Raw genomic sequence first — 23,214 nt, 5'->3', positions numbered from 1 at the left:
GGATCAAAAATTGATGGAAAGTTTTCAAAAGTGTTTGGAGAATTGATCGTATCATTTACAAAACCTTCCGATTGTTTTAGTACAGTGTTTGGATGTGATGTGTATTACACAAATAGAAGGGGTCTCACTGAGATGAAAGAAAATAAAACCAAGCCTGTTGACCAAGACAATAGTAAGCCGCTGATGTTGATGACCTTAGAAGCTAAAACTCCAGAGTTTGATAAAACAATTGATAGAATGTCAGAGTTTTTAAAAACTTTTAAAGATTCTGATATGTTAAACAGAGCTGACTTGAAGATGAATTTACAGGTTATAACAAATGACAAACGTTCTAACCTTAGTTATCATACAGCAGAATTAACAAAGGAGAAGAGTGATGAAACTTTAGTTAACCTAACCAATGCCATGGAAAGTAGATTAAATAGCTTATTATCAGCCCAAGGGTCTACAATTCAGAGACTTGAAAATCAAATGAACAACGTTGTTAACAGATTGAACACCGTAGATAACACAAATCAAGAGTTCACGCATTTTAAATACAACTTAAATGAAAAATTACTAAAATCAACTCAACAGATAGAAGCAAACAATAAAACACTTCAAATACACAATATGTCAGTACAAAACGTATCAAGCCTATACAATATTTTACACAAACAACTGGAGAGACTGAACTACAGTTTGGTTAATGTATCATTTGATATACAGAGTTTGTCGCAAAGGTCAAATCAAAGTGAAATTCTAACTAAAACCATGAAAGATTTAAAAAAAGATTTACTAAATATAACTAACGAAATGTTTAAAAATAGCACAGCTATATTGGAACAACGTCAAAATCTAAGCTTTCAACAACTGGGTGAAAGCAACAAATTACTGTCAGAGACACAGTCAAAGACAATGAAGGATTTTAAAACAGCTGTATCACTACTAAATAATACTGCCATCGATATACACGCCAGTATGGAAGAGATGAACAGCACCATTCAAAACCTGTTTACTAAATCTGATCAAATTGGTGTCCAAGTCAAAAGATTACATGGAATTATTGGCCCTGTGCTCAAGGGTGAACACGTAAGTTTATTGTAATTTGTTTATCATCTTACTCTGCTTACTCCCAATTTGGCATTTTTCAGTTCAGCCATTACATATGACAATGCTCCCAAGAAGTTTAAATTTAAAGTATTTTACGCAGGCATGGCATGTTTTCGAATTAGACTTACATCAATACAATGCTTAGTTGCGTCAAATGTAAAAAAAAACTAAAATGATTGTTATTAAATTTATTTATTTTTTATGTATTCAGATAATATTCTGACAAATGTTAGCTGGTGATTTTTAAAAAAAGAAGATTGCAAAATCAATAATTGTTTATAAAACTTGGATTTAGTAGAATGTCTTTAAAATACGTAACATCACCACTTTTCACTAAAGCTGAAGCTGTGCCAGGAGCGCACATTTTTATAAAGTAGTTCAATGTCTCGACAATGTTTAGTAAAATAAACGAGATATTAAATTGAGTCTCTTTGGCAAACATTTTTAACACGTACTTATATATATTCTGTGAACATTTTTATACTTATTCATGCATAAACACGCAAAACATATCTATATGTATATATGTATACACATATGCATGTGTATGTATATATTCTTCGTGGTTGTGTAGGTATCTAGTGCTTTGCTAGGTAATAATATACAGTAGATAATACAATATTATTATTTATAAAGAAAAGTAGTGAAAACTGTTTGAATAAATACATTTGTTTTCAATTAATTTCGTTTCAACTAATAATAAATACAAATATGCAACTTTTTCTCCAGTTAAAATGTACCAAAATGAACGATCTTATTTTAGTGGACATGACGTTTACTGGAGTAGATGTTAACAGAACATTGTGTGATACCAAGACTGACGGTGGAGGATGGATTATTATACAGGTTTTTGTTTTTTTGTCATTTAAAACATTCTTAGACATTTACCAATTTAGCTTTTTTCCTACATTTTTTTCTATCAGGTTTGTTGTATTTATACCATTGAAAACACATGTATAATATAAAATGATAGACAATGATAATGTTGAGAGTAAATTAATTTTGAAGATTGTTCTCGGATAAAAATATGTTTGTGTTGTATGTTTACAATTTGGGATTTACTTATAAATCAAATCAACTCACGTATGTTTACCACTGCCGTTATTTTATACATAAACTTTGTTTATTTCTTAAATATTTTGATTTATATTAACATAATTATTCTTTGGAATCAATCAAATCAAATTGCTTAAAACTTTATTTTAGCATTGTCGTTACTTGTTACAGAGACGTATCAAAGGTGATGTGAACTTTACAAGAACTTGGAACGATTATAAAAACGGCTTTGGCTCAATTTCTGGAGACTTTTGGATCGGAAATGATGTAATTTCAAGCTTGACATCTTTGGTAAGAAAAGAATGGAAGTTTGAAATCAATGCATAGAAACTTAATTTTGAACTTAAACATCACGCAGGTACACAGAATAATGTGTTTATTGGGACTATTAATTTGATTGTGCCATACACACACTTCTCAATGTAATTGCTATCACTTAATTTGTAATTGTAAAACACAAACCAATTTATTCAGTAAATGTGTACACAAGCTTGATAGTTTAGGTTATATGATGACTGTTTCACAAAACATAAGGGCGGTTCAACATCAATTTCTCAGTTTGATCATAGTTTCTTCTACGTCATTTTTAAGGAAGCATCTACTGTAGAATGTAGTACTTGTATTAACTATAAAATACATTGTAGTAACTAATATGACACGCGTAAATGCGTATGAAACATGCCTAATTAGCTAAGTGATTTTATCTGACATAAACTATATTACATCACCTCATTTAACACATTTTGCGTGTATACTACTGTCAAATGCATCTAAAAACACAATTTCTTTTCCAATGGATCACATTATTCATATCATTATATCATCACTGAATTGTAGATCAGGTGCACTTATTTTTTTTTAATATCTGAAATCTCGAAAGGATGTCTTGACTTAGTTTCATCGGCAAAGGCCACACTGATGGTATAATATTACACCTCTCGCATTCCCACCCTCTTTAATTATCCTCAAGTCATATTCCTCTATCATTGCCTTCAATAAAAAACTCCAATAGGACACTGACCCATTTTTTAATTTATCGGACACTAGAATATAGATAAATTTATACAATGGTTAGCGATAGATAAAGCTTAGGGTTATGAATAGGAGATGGATAGATATGGCAATATGTTGAAATTTGAAGGAGAGGACACGAATTACAGAACTAGGGCAATACATTTAGAGGAGAGGGTATTATTGACTAGCAGTGATTAACTGATTAGGAATGTGAAGGATAGTGTAATACAATTGGCATTCATACGTTCGTTTAATCTAGATAATTTCTCATAAGAAAATTGATTGATGTGTTACTATCAGTGGGGGGACTAGAAAAAAAAGGCTCACCCGGAATTATTTTTTTAGCCAGTTTCAATCAATTTTGAATTATCTATTTCCTGAGAAATGTAGTCAATTTCATTGCGATGTATAACCACTATGAGATAAAAAAAACCAGACAATATTATGTCCATACTCATTTCGTGTCAGAAGTAATCGTGTTTTATAATTTTGAAACAAATACAGTAACTTCACACATCATTTGGGTGGATATTTAAAAGGTAGTTAAAAGCGCTGTAAAGAGTTTAATAAATAAACAGATAAATAAGTTAATAAACATATAAAATGCATTGGACGTAAAGCATGTTGGTTCAAAAAGGCTGGTATAGAACATTTTACCAATAAAAGAGGGTGAAAAGTTATAACAAATTGTGGAATAGTCGAAAACAAAATTGGTTTAAGTGGATTTTATCCTATTTTGTACAATCAAAATAGAAAATACAAGAGAAGAAAAAACAAGATACAAACGAATCGAAGCTGATCGGGTGGGTGAGATTGTTGGAGTAGGTAAAAGAATCATGGGGGTATACGGGTCATGTAGGTAGAGGGGCGGGTCGCGGTGGATGACGAAGCGTAAAGAGAGTGGATGTGTGGGTTTAAGGCGAGCCAGGCGTTTGGGTTAGTTTGACGTTTAAATTTGTAACAAGGTAAAAAATAAAACAATGGCTGGTTGAAAAATATACAGTTCGCATGGTGTGTGTTTTCACCATATGTAAAACTATAGTAAAATAGCCAACACACATAGTTGTTTTACATAAATTTCGTCACATAGTAGATACAATAGTAGATACAAGAGAAAACGAAAACAACACAAACAAATCAAAGCTGATGTTGGGGATGGTGGGGGCGTGGTAAGGTCGTTTGAGGGGGTGGGGAGGGGTAACCGAACAGGTTGTTGTGTTAGCGATTGAGCTGGAGGGGGTAAAGTGTGGTGCTTCAGGGTCGATGTGCATAGTCGTAGCTATGATTTTTTGACTGCTTAGTACCGACATGTTTTGGGTGGGTAGGTGTGAAGCTATAATAATGTGTGGGGATACGGTGGAGTTTTAAAAAATTGGTTTGCAGTGTTCTCATGAAAGAATTTGAATAGTTTCGTACATGTTAATAAAGGTAAACAAAACCATTTTAAGGATGACTTTCAGGAAATTCAGATCCATGTGAAAAGAGGTGGGGACTAGGAGGGGGGATAGACGGATGGGGTCATGGGGTCATGTAAGCTGTGGACCATGGACAGTAGATATAAATTACTATTAAATTAGTGTTAAAACATCATTACAATGTTTGTTTGAATGTTATGTAAATAAAACCGATTAAAAAAGGATGGGGCACGAGGGTTGTAGGGGTGGTGTCAAGGGGGCGCGAGGGTTGTAGGGATGGGGTCATGGGGCCAAAACATCAGAAAGGTGAGGGATTTTTGAGATATCAGAGGCGGTGATGCGTATCTAAGGTGTTGTAATCAAGAAACTCGGAAGCTGAGAGTTAAATATAAATCGATTGGACAGTGGGTCTGGTGTACACATGTCACTGAAATGCACATTTAAATCATCAGCCATGGCATTGAATATTTAAAATACATTTAAATGGACCTAGATTAAGTAACTTGATATTTTAATGGCGAAGCATCCTAATGTATTTCGTTGAGTTTGTAAATTTTACAAAACAATAGCTAACTAACGAAACAAATACTATACATCTTAACTTTATATGACGAAGGTGCATTTACTGCACATGCAGTATATTAATAGGTGAACAAACTAACATAGCGTGTTTTTATTGTTATCGGGAAAAAAGCTAAGTGTCTTGATCCGTTGATTTCAGAAGTGTTTATTTGATAAACGATATACAGATTACTTAGATATTTTAGGAAGGTTAACATATATTATAAAATAAAGATTGTGGTTATGTATCGAACCTTAAAGAATAGTGTAATGCAGTCAGCAGGATATTTACCATTGTCATTTCTTCCTCTACCGGTTTTATCAACAGATCTATTCCACACCCTCCCGCCTGTACTCACCTGATTTATATTAACCCCATTACACAACATACCTATAGAGATACAAACAAGATACGTTGTAAGATTTAGATTTAGGACTATTGAGCTTATCAAAAGAAGGAAAAGTACATAAGTAATATATATTGTAAGGGAGATGGGTCTACTAACTGCGAGCGTGTTACAACGGCAGGCAATGTATGGAGATTAATGAAAAGGAGGGATTTCTAGAAAAGCCATAAGTACATTGAATATAAATAGTATTTCTTGTAAGGGAATATATTTTTAAGTTGCAATGTAATCAGGCAATAGATAATGTAATATTTCCATTCTCAATAGACGTCTTTTGTTTTAATGATGAGATAGATACAGGAACTATTAAAATAAGTTTATTCAATAATTTCTTTTTACAAAGAAAGTTTTCAAGAAGTGTGTGTATTATTGTAATAATTTGTTTTGGAAAATTGTTCATATTGTTTATATGTATAATTATCATATAGTATAGAGGGATCAATACTTACAATATTTCAAACACAATGCAATATCTAAATATTTCTAATTTTTTGTTTAATACAGGGTTATAATGAACTCAGATTTGACATGAAGTATAAAGGTAAAGACTACTACGCTGTGTACAGAGGTTTTAAGGTACAAAATGAAGCAGCAAAGTATAGGATGAACTACCCGTCATTCAGTGGTGGGAATGTTGAAGACAAGTTTAGTTATCACAACGGCATGAAGTTTACAACCATTGACTCTGATAACGATGAGTGGTCAGGTAGAAACTGTGCTGTAGACGACAGTAGAGGTGGTTGGTGGTATAAGGTTTGTCACTATGTTAACGTCAACGGTAAATGGGCGAGTCGTGTTCGTGCGAGAGGAATTAATTGGTATAGCATTACAGACTTTACTGACTCTCTAGACTTTGTTGAGATGAAACTTCGTCGAATGTAAACAACCCGAAAACAATGCTATGGCAAAACAATGGATATACAGTAATCAAATTATTTATATAATCTTCAGGAACATAAGCAACATTACACATATTAAAATAAATAGATGTAAACATTAAACTAAGGCAATATTTTCCTGATGGTGAGTATACATAAGAAGTTTAAAATTAACGAACATTAAACCAAACATTTTATTTAAAAAAAAAGATTTAAAAAAACACCAACAGAGTTTGTTTTGCTATTATGATGTAATAAAGCCATGTATGCACTCATCTGGAATTGAAATTCCTCATAGATTGACCGTGTGTGTTAGCCATTAAACCAGGAAAAAAAACCGACTATGATGGTGTCATTTATTTCTTGCATATTCATAACTAGACTAGTAGTGTAGTTATCATCTACCACTATATCTTTAATCAGACATTCACTCGGATCGTGTGAAGTTCAACTCTAATAACGTGTGTAATGTTTGTGCAATTTTGTCAATAATATTTTTTTGCATAGTTTTTCGAAAGATATAGATCTATATGCCACTAACATCGCATTAAGTAGATTGTAACTGTTAATGTGGGATCTGTAAAGCTTTGTATTATAAATGTGAACATTATGCGGTCATATAGTAGAATAAAAATAGATTATTTAAGTAAATCCTATATTTAAGTAGTTAATATTTTATCTGGTGTATCTCATATCGAGCATGTTTGTTTATTGAGAAATCTCTACTATCACATATAAGTACATATTAGTACAAGATAAACGTTTAATTCTGAATATTTTGATGTTACTGAGATTGGAATATTCGTTTATTATTGTTTTCAAGGTATGTAACCATACTCTCACAAATCAAGTGGGTAATTTTAATTGTTATCTCCCGTGAACAATTTAGTGTCGTTTGTGTTCCATACCATAGGCTAGAGAAATTTCCAGTTACCTACTTTTATAATTGTATTTGTTTAGTATGTTTCAGTAGCGTAGCGAGGGGGGGGGGCGGGTGGAGACATATGTCCCCGGGCGCTGACCTTAGGGTGCGCCAAAACGGGTTGGAAGAATAAATTGAAAGGTTGAGGGGGTGCAAATTGAAAGTTTGAGGGGGAGGGGGGCGCATATCGAAATCGTGAGGGGGGTGCAAATCAAAAAGTTTGTACCCGGACGCCGGGAAAGGTCGATACGCCTCTGGTAAGTTTACATGCACACAATTAATGGAAAGCAATTGTATGCATGTATATACATCTTTATTATAACGTCCACTTAATTTTTATATCAAGCCTCCCTTTGTGTAGTTTAATAAATTGTTTGGTTTATATATTTACAAATACATCCGTTTATACAACTTATGGTTAATGTTTTATTTCATTTGTTTTTTTTTTCGTTTGTTTTTTTAACACATAATAAAATCTTCGGAATTATCAAACATATAATAACTTTCGTTATTTTTTAATGTGATGAAGGCAATAAGGACCAAGGCTAATTGTAGTGCGTAAATAAGTCCACACATCTACGATGTACTTTACTCACGTTATGGAACATTGACTACGTTTTTCCTACTCATGTCGAGATTACAGAAACATGTTAAATATATATAATTGTACTGATATTAATTTGTGATCCTAGGATAAATCAATAATTTTATTAACTTAATGTTTCCATTTCTATCAGCATTTTGTCATTAAAGATACAACTGCTGATGTGGTCTGTAAATCCTGCAAGCTTGTCAGTTCCTCTAACGTGAATGTTTTCAATACAGGTCAGACCTTCCGACACCAGACCACTTCTGACAAGATTTTACCTTAATGTTATTTTAGGTATTAGCTCGAGTATTAGCTTTATTTTTTTTTTATCTCTGGTCCTAGCTAAAAGTTAATTTTAGCATCGTGCTTTATTACTTTTCAGAATTCCCTTTAACAAGTTAGATGGTGTATAATGAGCTTAAAATGGTAATGCTCGTGTGTTAGAAATGAGAGATTGGCTTGTATTCTGAAGGCGTGTGTATGTGTGTGTTCCCAGAGTATTGCTGCCATCAAAGACATTTGCAGGCTGTCACGGTAGGGGGAGCGTGACTGGGTAAAATGGTATACGAAGGTTCTATGCGGCGTCAAACGTACAGACAAGGGGAGGCTACTGGAGAAATATTTGTGGCACAGCCTAAATGTAAACCACTCTAGGCGATAGATTCCTGGTCTAGATCTTTCGAGTTTACCTGTTCTAGAAGTTGAGCGCTCGAGTAGAAAATGTACCGCTGGATATACAGTGTTTTTCTAACTAATCTAAGATGGATTTAAAAATGGATTTATTAAACCTTACACATAAGAATATAAAAAATTAAGCCCAAAACTTTGCTAATTTAAAACAAAAGTATGAAAAAGCTGGAAGAAAAGAGCAAGTACAATATGAAGCACACATAAAATCAATGAGGAATTTGATAATAAAAGCATTAGAGCTGAACTATTCAGACACTTAAAAGCTAATGGTATCGATGTTTTAGTAAATAAATTGCTAGGAACTATGATATCTATCCTAATTAAAAGATACCAAGTATGTTTTAATTATTATCAAATGATATCTTCAAGATTCCACGAAAGGAAATTAAACTTTTAATTTTCACTGTTTTTTTACTACACGATTAAACGAAGAAAACATTTGAATTTTTTAAAAAAATCCTTTAACATTTAGGCCTATAGGCTACTAAACTGTTTTCAAGTAGGTGTGATATTAAAGGGGATATGACTGCGTCTAGAATTTGAACTTTTAATTTCCCCAGTTTTTTTTTAATTCACAAAAATTTAAAAACACAATAACAACATGCGGATAAAAGGGAAAAAGAATAAGTAATTCAAAATTGATTAAAATTATATTTATATGCCGATTTGCCGTCCCCGGTAGTGTTACATAAGTATATTAGAGAAAGTTTAGGGAGATCACGCCCGCTTTATTTTTAGCGTAGCACGATGTAAAGCTCTCGAATTTGTCTTAAAATATTCTGTAAACGAACATCCGTATGTTTTTTTTTAACATTTCCTTTTCGCCATGGTTATAATATAAATGATTGGAGCAAAGTCTATAAAAGTAAAAGTAAAGTTTTCCGTAAAGCAGAAAAAGCATGTGTTTATTAAAAACCTCTAGATTGATTCTCGAAGAATATTAAATATCATATAACTTGTAATGCATAGGAGAAATACTATATAACTTTGTTTATGACGTAATATATATCATATTCAACTTTTCTGACTACATATAAAAAAAATTTCAATCAATAAAGCGTTCAGTATACCATTCATTAAAACCTAACCCTCAAAACTTCATAAAAACGACTTAGAAACAAGTTTTCATGTACTAAAGAGCAAGAAAAACGTATGAATAAATTATCAAAACCAAAGGCTGATTAAGCGTGTTAAAATATGCTTATATTTGTATGAACCAACTAGAATATATTACATATTTACCAAAATAAAGTGCATTTCATTGTGTGTATATTCATAATTAGTTGCATGTTTACTCTATCATTGTTATTATTAACTTATGTAGCATGTAATAGTAATCGTATAGTTTAAACTCTTACTTGGATATCAAAAGTTGGATGCTTTTTATGAACGAAAAATGGCATCCACTGGCCGTAGACTATCTTTAATAATAGGTTTCTAGGAGACTGAGAAATTGAAACTGTATCAGAATTAACTGAAGAAAGATGGCGCTAAATGTGCCATGTATTAAGGATGAGACAAGACTAAGTTACAGTAATGGCGCCCGATTGTCAACCTGAAAGTGGACTGTGAAGGTTGAGGGAGACTTAGATACAGACAACAGAAAACTAAGTGGACTGTGAAGGTTGAGGGAGACTTTGATACAGACAACAGAAAACTACTGACAAAAGCAGATAAAGTTGTGAAAGACTGGCTTTCTCTAGCGGCCCCATTTACCCTGGGTATCGACGGTAAAAGGTGATGAGGATGATAAAAATCACGCAACAATATTTTTAAAAGCATTTTATTCTGTAAACCAAAACCCCAATTTGGCCGACTGAATTAACACATCGATTTCTCAAGTGTTTGGATTTTAATGTTTTAATTGCAAATAAACTTAATTATTTTTTGAAACACCTTGAAATTACTTATTAAAGGGAAAATTGAGATTAGTCAATAGAAAATGTACGTCTTTATATTGATAATAAAATTCTGAATACATTTGGAAACTGCTGGAATTCATTTCCTAATTTTAATTTCTGTCTCAGTTTTGAACAAAGTACGAACAATACGATTTTTAATTTAATAGTTGTGTATTTTTACAAGCTTTTATTTAAAGTGCATACTAATCATTTGGATCCGCCTATATTTGTCAAGCTTACATAAAAAGATATCAATGGTAGTGCGACATGTATCATTTATCTACCGCTTCAACCTTTGTGATACTTGCTCTAGTTCGAAATTTTCTCTCTGTAGAATTTTAATTAAGTACTCTGAAGTTTAATTAAATGTGTAGATTAATTGTAGAACGTTTTAAACAGAATTATATCCTATATTCCTTGTTACACAGAATATTTATTAAGTGTAATTTGCAAGTGACGAAGTGGACGGCCATTTTAGGTAGATTATTATGTGTCGTAGTGGACGTCCATTATAGCCAGGTTCACTGGTGACGTAGCAGACGGCCGTCATTGCTAGTTTTAACAGTGACGTAGTAGACGGCCAAAATTTCTAGTTTAAAACGTTCCGTAATGGACGGTCTTTGCAACTAAGTACAGTGTAATATTAGTGAACAGCCGTTATAGCTACTCCAAAAAGTGACGAAATGGACGGCCGTTATAGCTTTTCTAACAAGTTACAAAATGGACGGCTGTTATAGCTATTCTAACAAATGCCGTAATATATGACTAGTTTACAAAAACCGTAATTGCCTGCCGTTACAACTAGGTTCACTGTAGGATTAGTGGACAGCTGTTATAGCTACTTTAACAAATGCCGTAAAACTATGACTCCTATACGCAGGTTATCAAGAAAATAAAGACCAACCCATCTAAGAATTGATTGCCTCAGTGTCGTCCAGATCTCCAAGGTTAGTATAGGTTAGGTTTATACTAGTTTTTAGCAACTGTATCTTAGTTTACTAGCTTGTGTATTTTGTGTTTAGACTAGACTGTGTTAGGTGTAGATAGTGTATATACTATTAAATTCTTTTAGTTTTCAACGAGTCTTTGTTTCATTCAGTCTTGTTTTGTAACCCGTTTGTGGTTGTTTGTCTTATATGTTGCGCTACGCATCGGATCACTCGAAAGGCGTTTCCGTGTGTTCACAACAATCAATAACTGGGAGCTACTAGTGGCGCTAGCTTTATCCCAACGAACAAGCATCTGTAGACAGACAATAAACAGGAAAGGTAGACAAACACACACTTCTTGTTTATATTGTCGACAAAATATATCAAATAAAATAACGTAAGACTTGACGTCAAGGATCGCTTTTCCATGAGATTGGTCATATTCTCTTTAAAATTTAAAAAAAAAATACCAACGATGTTACACTCGGCTTCTTATGTATTTTTTGGCTCGTTTGGGCCAGGTGTAACAATTATAAATAAATACAATCCACAACGAGAATCTGTTTCACTGGTGCATAATTATCATCAATCACAAATACACATGACAGGGAAAAAAACTGACGAGTAGGTAGACGAGGTTGACGACACACCACATTGCTTCACACACTCCCTCGTTTACAGACTTTTCCATGCCTACACATTTTCGTCATAGACAATTCACGTCACACACGAACGATGTACAAGCATTCAGAGTTAACTGTAGAAAATCGTGGAAAGGTGACTAAATGTGAAAACTGGACATGCATTTACTTTCTGTCAGTGTGTCAGGGAATAAGTGTAAAGTATTGCTGCAGAGACATGGAATAGTTGTTGCATGAGCAAGAAGTTGGCTTTACAGGGAATAGATCGTGGAAAAAACTGGTTTCAGAGAGAATAGATCGTACACCGTGCAAATTTGTTTTGCTAAACAAATGAGAATCGTCAGTAGATAGGAACGCCTTTAAATATACTATTATATAAGTTTTGAAAAAGCTTGTAATGACATCCAGCATCTAATAACACAGAAGACATTCGAGTTATATGGCATGCTAGAAAGGGACGTGCAAGGACGGCGTGGTAAGCCTTGTATGCCTTCTACATCTACATCTACGCGGGGCAGTGGTCGTGCAAGGACGGCGTGGTCAGCCTTGTATGCCTTCTACACCTATATCTACGCGGGGCTGTGGATGTGCAAGGACGGCGTGGTCAGCCTTGTATGCCTTCTACACCTACATCTACGCGGGGCTGTGGATGTGCAAGGACGGCGTGGTCAGCCTTGTATGCCTTCTACACCCACGTCTACACGGGGCTGTGGATGTGCAAGGACTACGTGTGGTGCTCAAAGAACCTGCTTGGTAAGCTGCTTTTTAGTGTACCCAACACACGTGCTTAACGTGTGCGTTGTTATAAACAACTTGAATGGGTGTGTATTTTATCAATAACACTACCAAGTACATGTCACGTGATGTAAACTTTAACCTCCCAACACACCCAGTGAGCCCACTAACGACCCAGTTTCTGGAAGTTGTTGCTCTGATTGCTGAAGGCATATCTGTGGCGGCAGTGGTGTTTTCCTATTGCGTCCACGTCCGCAGGAACAGATTTCTCATCTACCAGAACTTGGCTCTCAGGCTTGCAGCAGTTGCGGCTACTGTGGGAGGTAAGATTTGATGGGGGGGGGGGGGAGGGGCAGTGTTTGAGTTAAGATGAAATGGGGGGGGGGAAGGCAATGTATGAAGTAAGTTTTGATGGGGGGGGGGACGCAGTGTTTGAGGTACTATTTGCTGAGGGGGGGGGGGCATATGTGAAGTAAGATTTGATGGGGGGATGGGCAAATTGTGAGGTAAGATATGATTCGGTGAAAATTAATGATTAATGGAGATTCGATGGGGGCGGGGGGGGGGGGGGCTGGGAGGTAGTGAACACATCTTTGCTCATAACGTGTGTCATTTGTGCCTCGTCTGATTTATTAGCTTGTTATTTCTTTTGACATGAAGAGGTAACATGAACATATTAACACATGAACATATAAATATATGAAAACATGAATATATGAACATATAAACATATGAACATATGAACATATGAACATATGAACACATGAACATATGAACACATGAACATATGAACATATGAATATATGAACATATAAACATATTAAGACATGAACTTTTGAACAGCTTTACAACTGTTGTTGTCGCCCGTTATGTCTAAGATTACATTCCCATTAGACTTGAATGTCAGGCCTCATGCAACATACATTCGTGATTCAATGTTAGGCCTCAGTTGCCCCAAGAACATGCCTGGACTAATCCTGACGCTATTACATACCTTAACAAGACAAACATTGCGAACAAAAGAGCCATGATAATCTTTGAGAAGCCTTCAATTAGATGAACCAGCTATTTAGATTTCTACATTAACTCGCCTAAAAGTTTGAATACTATACTGTGCTTGATTTAATCCTAATCAAATGTTTTGTTAAATTTTCAAGCAATATTGATTTAACCTGATTTCTATTGTTTAATCTTAATTTCTTGTGTTTAGCTTAATCCTAATCCCGTGAATCTAATCACAGGTGTCGTAGGTGTGCTGGGCGCTATACTCTACCAGCCTGGCTTGGGCTTTCGTGTTGTCGGTTTTTGCATCTGTCGTCATCATGGTGAGCGGTGTTGGCCTGCTTGTCATGGGCACACCTCGAGCTAAACAGACATTTAAACGGAATTTTGAGACTCTGATTTGCTGCACATTCCACACAAGTTTTTATAGCTTTTATTTAACTCGCTTCCTCGTACTTCCTCGTAGTGCTTCGTCAGTCATTATGTGTGAAATTTCCACCACTTTTAACGGACCAATTTAAAAAAAAAAAACCGCACGTAGATCAAGATCTGATAACAATTCATTCTAAGATAGTGATTAATATATAACAATGTTCAATACAAGTACGTTTTCCATAGCCTTCACACAAAGCCACACATTCCTTCTCTTCACACGGTGGCTTGTAATAACAATAACTTTATCAGTGGAGAATAAGTGCTGTGGCTCATTCATATATTTGATTATATTTTGGTAAGCGCGGTAACACCAAATATAACATGTTCAAGGGATGAGGTAAAGTTAGTGGACTAGTGTCCCTAACGTGCTGGTCACTTGACTCAGGCTCCGCCCCTTTGACCGCAGTCCCAGGTCGAGGCCTGGTCAGCGCTGCGGTAACGCTGGACACCAGGTCTATGTGTGTACCGTTACCTGATGGAGGTAGCATAAAGCCGGGAGAGGAGGAGACATAATGGTATTAAGAGTCTATTTATAACAATTTTCAAGATATATAATTAATAAAAGATCACATCAAATACAATATCTTATATATATATATATATATATATATATATATATATATATATATATATATATATATATATATATTATATATATATATATATATATATATATATATATATATAAAATCTGCATTATCAAATTATAATAAAAATAAACATCATTATAAAACAAAACAAAGTGTTTGTCATAAATTAGATTTTTATTTCTTGACTGAAATAGACCTGTTCAGTAGTTGTCTCTATCAAGGTAGATAACTTCTCATCGCCAGTGGATAATTTTAGCTGTAGCCTCCCTTTATATGATGCTAAACTCCAATGAGTATTATTTTAATATTCGCCATTTTTTATGCATGTCATTGCGACACGGTGACTACCAAGAGCATATGATGTCAGTGATCGAGCTGGGGGCGGGGGGATGGTATCCACAAAGGGCGGTGGCCTTGATGTTTGGGTTTTAAAAAAGTAGGAACAAATTTAAAACAAATTACAACCTTTAGTATTGAATGATGCATGGTAAAAGTTAAGAAAATATAAGGATACCAGGATTCATTCGCTGATTTAACTTGAAATTAATCTCCCTTGATTGTGTAACAGTACAATAATACGCTTTCCAGTCAGTGACTGGTAAAAACCGTTCGCAGTGTTTACAAAGATTAAAGGTGTGGGGGTTGGGGTGGAGGCGTACATTTACGCATATTGTACGAGCTCTCCAGACAGTGTTATTTAGAAATGGCTATAGTCTTTGTTGGTTACAAATCAATTTCTCTCAACTTCAACGTGAGAGATAAATTACTTTTGTGGGTCTATTGTATGTGTTATTGAGAAATGGCTATTGTCTTTGTTGTTTACACATTAATTTCTCTCATCTTCAGCGTGAGAGATAAATTACTTTTGTGGGTCTATTGTATGTGTTATTGAGAAATGGCTATTGTCTTTGTTGTTTACAAATTAATTTCTCTCATCTTCAGCGTGAGAGATAAATTACTTTTATGGGTCTATTGTATGTTAGAGAAATAAATGTCAGAGATTCTTGTATCGCTATCGGACTAGTTACCATAGGGTCGGGGTCGATAGAGTGTCCAGTTGAAACGTTAAGAAAAATATAACTGCACTTCATAGAAATAAAATTAAATATTACGATTTTTAGTACACAATTGTACCTAAAAGAGTTCAGTTATTAATTGCTGGTTACGTAAAAATCTTCTGATACTACATTTTTTTAATTAATTGAAAAACAGAAAATATAAAAACTTGCTTTCTTTAAAAAAATATAGGCCGCAATAATATGTAAGAGATCTTATGAGCTATCCAAGTTAGTTTTTTTTAAAGAAAAACAAGTGTGTTTAATTACACGATTTTATTTATTTTGCAACGTCCGTTTGTTTACTTGTTTGTGTTAGGATTTGTAGCAAATTGGGTATCTCAAATGTTAGCAACTTCTAAAGCAACGATTTCGTTAACACATTCCATAAACGTTCCTCTGGAAACAATGGTTTAGTAATTAAAAATTAATTTAACAAAAGTGGATATACTTGCTAGACCTGGTCGCCTTATCACAGTGGTTATTTATAAAATAAAGTTTTATTATAATCATCTGAAAACAGCGTTTCCTACTGGTATCGTGTTAAATGAAACAAACAAAAAAGCCCGAGCATTAAAATAAGATATGTATATCTACATTCTACATTCTACACCCATAGCCTAGTCCTTAAGATATTTACTATTTACTCTCACATGAGAAGCTCAAGGCGAAATCGTAAACACATATTAGTGCGTCCTACACTTAGATCTTTAAAGTAGGCCAGGAACGACTTGCGCGTACATAATTGTGCTATGACGCGTGAGTTAATCACTATACGCTCAATTAAACCATCTAGACATGTGGGGACGTACACAACGTCATAAATCTACAATAATATCAATGTCAACACTTTTTCTTTCTGTTGTCAATGGTACATACTATATTGCTCAATTTATGTTCAAACCATGCAATTTGTATATCTTCTATTATTCGACTACAACCAATGCGTATAGGATATAGGAATGAAAGTACTGAACGATGCACTTTGACTAATTAAATATTTTTTGTGTGTAAGGATAAGATAATGTGAAAAAAGTGCATGAATTTTCCTTAACTTTAAAAAGACTTTCTTCATACTGTAAATTATGCAATAATTGTTTAAATACCATTACATATTTAATATGTTTTTAGAAAAAAAATTCAACATTTTCTAGAATATTTGTAAAATCATTATTCACACCGCGAGAAAAGTATGACAAAAAAAGAACTTTACTGCAGGGTCAAAGGTGCAGCTGATATAATCACATGTTTATTTTTGTTTCGTAATATGCCAGCACTCTGGTCGTTTAAGTAGACAGCTGACCTCTTATCTCGATGCTTGAGTTGTTTTCGGTCACTGCATGTAACGTGATACTGGTGGGAAGCTAAGTTACCACACCCACGCTAATTACTTACGTATAATATGTTTACTTCATTCATGCAATTCAGGGATTCTCAATATGATGATGAAAAGTATTTTTTTAAAAATAATTTTTACAAATATCAATTGATTTGAAAAAAAAACGTGTTTAACCTTAAATAAAGTTCATATTGGTTAGTTATATTTAGAGCTTTCTGCTCGACCATTTTTTTTATAATTGTTCATCAAGTTTGTCTAAGCCGTCACAGGTGCGACGTGAATTAGCCTTCTGACTTACTAACCTGTATTAACTGACGTTAGACGTATTAACCAATAATTTATTCAAGTCTAGAGGTGTTGTTAGTTAAATATATAGTCATTAGACGAGACACAAAATGTATTAGAATGTCTTTCTAGAAGTCATTCTGGCCAATATATTAATATTTGATACATCAACTATGAGACGATCGAATTTATTCTGTCAATCTTTGATCTCAAGTGAGGGCTAGTTGAATATCTAACCACTAGATATATTTAGATATGTACTGGTGAAAATCAAATTCAACGTTTTGTTTGATTTGCTGTTGTTACTAATTAACTACCACTATTTTTAAGAGGTGGCTTCTTCAAACTATTATAAAATAGACAAACAAGAAGCTCTTCAATTTATTGAAAAGTTAAATTAAAAAACAAAGGAGTAAGTTAATAGTATTAATTTGTGCATTATAAAACACCTACTTTATATTTGTAAACATAAAATAAAATCGTTTATAAAAACCAAAATGAATGACTTATAATTCATTGTAAAAATATGAGGTCGGCGCGACATATGTAGTTATAAAATATTATTTGAGATCCGCAACGTGAAACTTTATAGCAGTGTAATTGTTTATGGCATAATTTCTAAGGAAGAAAACGCCTAAGTGTCTTATCAACACATCTTTGACATCTGTAACAATTTTGTGCTATAAATAGACGGCAATATACTCACAAGTAAACAGAAGCAGCGGTTTAGAGAAGTCTCCAGTTCGTGTGATACAACTCTACAATGTCTGCTGTTTTAGTGACGGCTCTGTTGGTTGTAAATATAATGTTCACATGCGGTGAGTACGTTTGTATTATATCTGCATCACAAATTAGATGGCGAATGATGCATTTGATAATTTGTATATTTTTAGGTAACAATTGTTTTAGTTTTTAAAGCATGGACAAAATGATTAAGTAAGTCTTCATTACTGTTCCATAGCTTGAGTTAGGTTACAACCTCATGGAACCAATCTCAAAATTTTTAGTCACCTGAATTCAACCTCGTCCAAAAACTAAAATGTATAATCGGTCTAAATATTCTGATTAAAAACAATAATTAGTGGCTTTAAGCAAGAAAGTTTTTTTTTTAATATATCAGTAACAAACCTAACAGTTCTTTTTAAAGATGTTTTGTTATCTTTTTCGATCAATCGATATCTTCCGATTGTTTTTAAAAGTACTTTTCGACGTCATTGCCTCAAACACACGTCATTATTATATGTTTTGGGTCATATGGTTTATTCATTTATTTGTACTTTTAATGTACTTTGCGACGTTATTGCCCGCAACACACTTCATTATTGTCTGTTTTATGTTCTGGGTCATTTTATTTGTTCACCCGAAAATCATCAAGCTTCTCTTTCTGGATGCGATTCGCTAGAATTTGTCCATCCAATAGAAATTTGTAAGGTAGCAGTTGATGGGTTTCTTAGATGTTTAGTTTCTCTACGGTGCGTTGCGGTTTCTAGCTAATGTTCATCATTTGACCAGTCACCGAAATCGGAACTATTGGAGTTGCAATCTTACCCGTTTTATACAAATTACGCCGTTATCATTGCCGACGTCAATTCTGTACTCGCTTATTACAAAGTATTTCAATTTTGATTCATTTTTTATTAAACAGAAAAAAGGGATATATTTATGATTTTTGAGGCCTGCCGTTTGTTTCACGTTTCAGATATTACATTTAAAAATTATAATACACAAATTATTTTTTTTTAAATTGATTTTTTTGTATACTACTAGCCAACTTTTATACGTAGTTATGTATTAAGTTCTGTTCTATGTAATTTGAGAAGTAGTGTGTTTACACACACGTGGATAAATAGTCCTACGTGTTTTCAGTTACTGACTTTGTCCTAATAGTTTAAATCAACTAATAAATATTTAATAATAATTTACCAAGATTACAATAATAAAACTTAATGTACAAATTACCATTTTCACGTTTGCAACTTTAATTTTTGTTGCAATTAATACATAGATTTCTTTCAAAAAATTTTTACGCAAGAATTGAATAGATGTAACTATTCGGAAGTTGTTATGCGTGAAGTGTAAAAGAAATTCATTTCATAAATAATTTTATTTCTCCGATTTCAGTGTTTTTTTTATTATTCCATAATAGTTTACCACGGATTATAATGCTACAACTAATTGTATACGATACCATTTTTGTAAAGTTAATTTTTCTTGCAATTATTAAATATACTTCTGTCGGCTATTTTACTATGAAGGAATTGCAATAGATGTTATGCAGTAAAAGTATTAAAAGAAAATCATTTCTTAAATATTTTAATTTGACCAATTTCAGTGCTTTATTTCATTACATTCCAGGTCTTGACATTTCAACACAAAGAGAATATTATATGGAGGGTAAAGATTTATTTTGTGCCAAGTTACACTGTGTGGAGAACACAAGAGAAGATAATGACATTTCTGCTCTTGTCAACATGTCAGTCTATAGGATCAGTGAATTAGAGGGGAAGATTGTGTTGGCGTCTGTATCAGATTCAAGAGTTCGAGATTATAAAGTAGCTGGATCAAAAGTTGATGGAAAGTTTTCAAAAGTGTTCGGAGAATTGATCGTATCATTTACAAAACCTTCCGATTGTTTTAGTTCAGTGTTTGGATGTGATGTGTATTACACAAATAGAAGGTATCTCACTGAGATGAAAGAAAATAAAACAAAACCTGTTCACAAAGACAATCGTAAGCCGCTGATGTTGATGACCTTAGAGGCTAAAACTCCAGAGTTTGATAAAACAATTGATAGAATGTCAGAGTTTTTAAAAACTTTTAAAGATTCTGATATGTTAAACAGAGCTGACTTGAAGATGAATTTACAGTTTTTGACAAATGACAAACGTTCTAACCTTAGTTATCATACAGCAGAATTAACAAAGGAGAAGAGTGATGAAACTTTAGTTAACCTAACCAATGTCATGGAAAGTAGATTAAATAGCTTGTTATCTGCCCAAGGATCTACAATTCAGAGACTTGAAAATCAAATGAACAACGTTGTTAACAGATTGAACACCTTAAATAACACAAATCAAGAGCTCACGCATTTTAAATACAACTTAACTGAAAAATTACTAAAATCAACTCAACAGATAGATGAAAACAATAAAACCCTTCAAATACACAATATGTCAGTACAAAACGTATCAAGCCTATACAATAATGTACACAAACAACTGGAGAGACTGAACTACAGTTTGGTTAATGTATCACTTGATATACAGAGTTTGTCACAAAGGTCAAATCAAAGTGAAGTTCTAACAAAAACCATGCAAGATTTTAAAAAAGATTTACTAAATTTTACTAACGAAATGTTAAAAAATAGCACAGCGATATTGGAACAACGTCAAAATCTAAGCATTCAACAACTGGGTGAAAGCAACAAATTACTGGCAGAGACACAGTCAAAAGCACTGAGCGATTTAAAAACAGCTGTATCACTACTAAACAATACTGACATCGATATACACGCCAGTATGGAAGAGATGAACAGCACCATTCAAAACCTGATTACTAAATCAGATCAAATTAGTGCCCAAGTCAAAAGATTACATGGAATTATTGGCCCTGTGCTCAAGGGTGAACACGTAAGTTTAATATAATTTGTTTATCATCTTACTCTGCTTACTCTCAATTTGGCATTTTCCAGTATTTTACGCAGGAATGGCATGTTTTCGAATTAGACTTACATCAATACAATGCTTAGTTGCGTCAAATGTAGAAAAACTAATGTGTTTGTAATTTTTTTTATGTATTCAGATAATATTCTGACAAATGTCAGCTGGTGATTTTTTAAAAAAGAAGATTGCAAAATCAATAACTGTTTATAAAACTGTTTATCTGCTATATCTGTCTCATGGTCTGACGGCCCTTTTGATCCATGTCGCCTTGCATATTGAATGCTATACAAACAAGAGCTAAACAATACGTTACTCTCAATGAAAACGCACCCAGAATAATGAAAATGCGATCACAACTTAGTCTAGATAGAACATTGGCCAGGACATCCCGGCCAGTACGTGCATTGGCCGGCCAATGTACAAAATACGCTGTCAAGTTTAAGCGCTTCGGACTTTGGCCAGTACGTCCCGGCCAGTGCGCGCATTGGCCGGCCAATGTACGAAAAACTATCTTAGTGCTAAGTTCTTCAGGCTTTGGCCAAGAGAGCCGGCCAATGCGCGGATTGGCCGGCCAATCCGCGCTTAGGCCGCACTTCGGGCTTTGACCGTAACATATACACATATGCATGTGTATGTATATATTCTTCGTGGTTGTGTAGGTATCTAGTGCTTTGCTAGGTAATAATATACAGTAGATATTACAATATTATTAGTTATAAAGAAAAGTAGTGAAAATTGAATAAATACATTTGTTTTCAATTAATTTCGTTTCAACTAATAATAAATACAAATATGCAACTTTTTCTCCAGTTAAAATGTACCAAAATGAACGATCGCATTTTAGGGGACATGACGTTTACTGGAGTAGATGTTAACAGAACATCGTGTGATACCAAGACTGACGGTGGAGGATGGATTATTATACAGGTTTTGTTTTTTTGTCATTTAAAACATTCTTAGACATGTACCAATTTAGCTTTTTTCCTACATTTTTTTCTAACAGTTTTGTTGTATTTATACCATTGTAAACACATGTAGAATATAAAATGATAGACAACGATAATGTTGAGAGTAAATTAATTTTGAAGATTGTTCTCGGATAAAAATATGTTTGTGCTGTATGTATACAATTCGGGATTTACTTATAAATCAATTCAACTCACGTATGTTTACCACTGCCGTTATTTTATACATAAACTTCTTTTATTTCTTAAATATTTTGATGTATATTAACATAATTATTCTTTGGAATCAATCAAATCAAATTGTTTAAAACTATATTTTAGCATTGTCGTTACTTGTTACAGAGACGTATCAAAGGTGATGTGAACTTTACAAGAACTTGGAGCGATTATAAAAACGGCTTTGGCTCAACTTTTGGAGACTTTTGGATCGGAAATGATGTAATTTCCAGCTTGACATATTTGGTAAGAAAAGAATGGAAGTTTGAAATCAATGCATAGAAATTGAATTTTGAACTTAAACATTACGCAGGTACACAGAATAATGTTTTATGGGACTATTAATTTGATTGTACCATACACACACTGCTCAATGTAATTGCTATCACTTAATTTGTAATTGTAAAACACAAATCAATTTATTCAGTAAATGTGTACACAAGCTTGATAGTTTAGGTTATATGATGACTGTTTCATAAAACATAAGGGCGTTTCAACATCAATTTCTCAGTTTGATCATAGTTTCTTCTACTTCATTTTTTAAGGAAGCATCTACTGTAAAATGTAGTACTTGTATTAGCCATAAAATACATTGTAGTAACTAATATGACACGCGTAAATGCGTATGAAACATGCATAATTAGCTAAGTGATTTTATCTGACATGAACTATATTACATCATCTAATTTAACACATTTTGCGTGTATACTACTGTCAAATGCATCTAAAAACACAATGTCTTTTCCAATGGATCACATTATTCATATCATTATATCATCACTGAATTGTAGATCAGGTGCACTTACTTTTTTAAATATCTGAAATCTCGAAAAGA

General features: G+C 33.5%; 2 protein-coding genes across 2 annotated transcripts in view; both read left to right on the top strand.

Annotated features, from left to right (window-relative positions):
* Positions 1 to 943: 943 nt before the first annotated feature.
* Positions 944 to 7,397, top strand: LOC131955236 (ficolin-2-like). Its single transcript, XM_059319259.1, has 4 exons — positions 944 to 1,071; positions 1,822 to 1,938; positions 2,320 to 2,439; positions 6,050 to 7,397. The coding sequence occupies exons 1-4, from the start codon at positions 961 to 963 to the stop codon at positions 6,425 to 6,427; spliced, it is 726 nt and encodes a 241-aa protein (XP_059175242.1). The 5' UTR covers positions 944 to 960; the 3' UTR covers positions 6,428 to 7,397.
* A 12,511-nt stretch (positions 7,398 to 19,908) lies between these two features.
* The window catches only part of LOC131955222 (fibroleukin-like), a 41,377-nt gene continuing 38,071 nt past the window's right edge, over positions 19,909 to 23,214 (top strand). Inside the window, exons 1-2 of the mRNA XM_059319243.1 lie at positions 19,909 to 21,165; positions 22,009 to 22,125. Coding sequence (XP_059175226.1) covers positions 19,924 to 21,165; positions 22,009 to 22,125 — 1,359 coding nt within the window. The 5' untranslated portion in view covers positions 19,909 to 19,923. The remainder of the gene's footprint in view (positions 21,166 to 22,008; positions 22,126 to 23,214) is intronic.

The sequence above is a fragment of the Physella acuta genome, unplaced genomic scaffold, assembly GCF_028476545.2.
Source record: "Physella acuta isolate Inbredline_101_S28 unplaced genomic scaffold, ASM2847654v3 ptg001058l, whole genome shotgun sequence".
Lineage (NCBI taxonomy): Eukaryota > Metazoa > Mollusca > Gastropoda > Physidae > Physella > Physella acuta.
Note: the sequence above shows the minus strand (reverse complement) of the source record. Positions and strands in the feature narration are given on the sequence as shown.

Coding starts and splice junctions, on each gene's coding strand:
- LOC131955236 (XM_059319259.1), top strand. CDS start 961: ATGGAAGAGATGAACAGCACCATTCAAAACCTGTTTACTAAATCTGAT. Junction 1,939..2,319: donor GAGGATGGATTATTATACAG/GTTTTTGTTTTT, acceptor TACTTGTTACAG/AGACGTATCAAAGGTGATGT. Junction 2,440..6,049: donor TTTCAAGCTTGACATCTTTG/GTAAGAAAAGAA, acceptor TGTTTAATACAG/GGTTATAATGAACTCAGATT.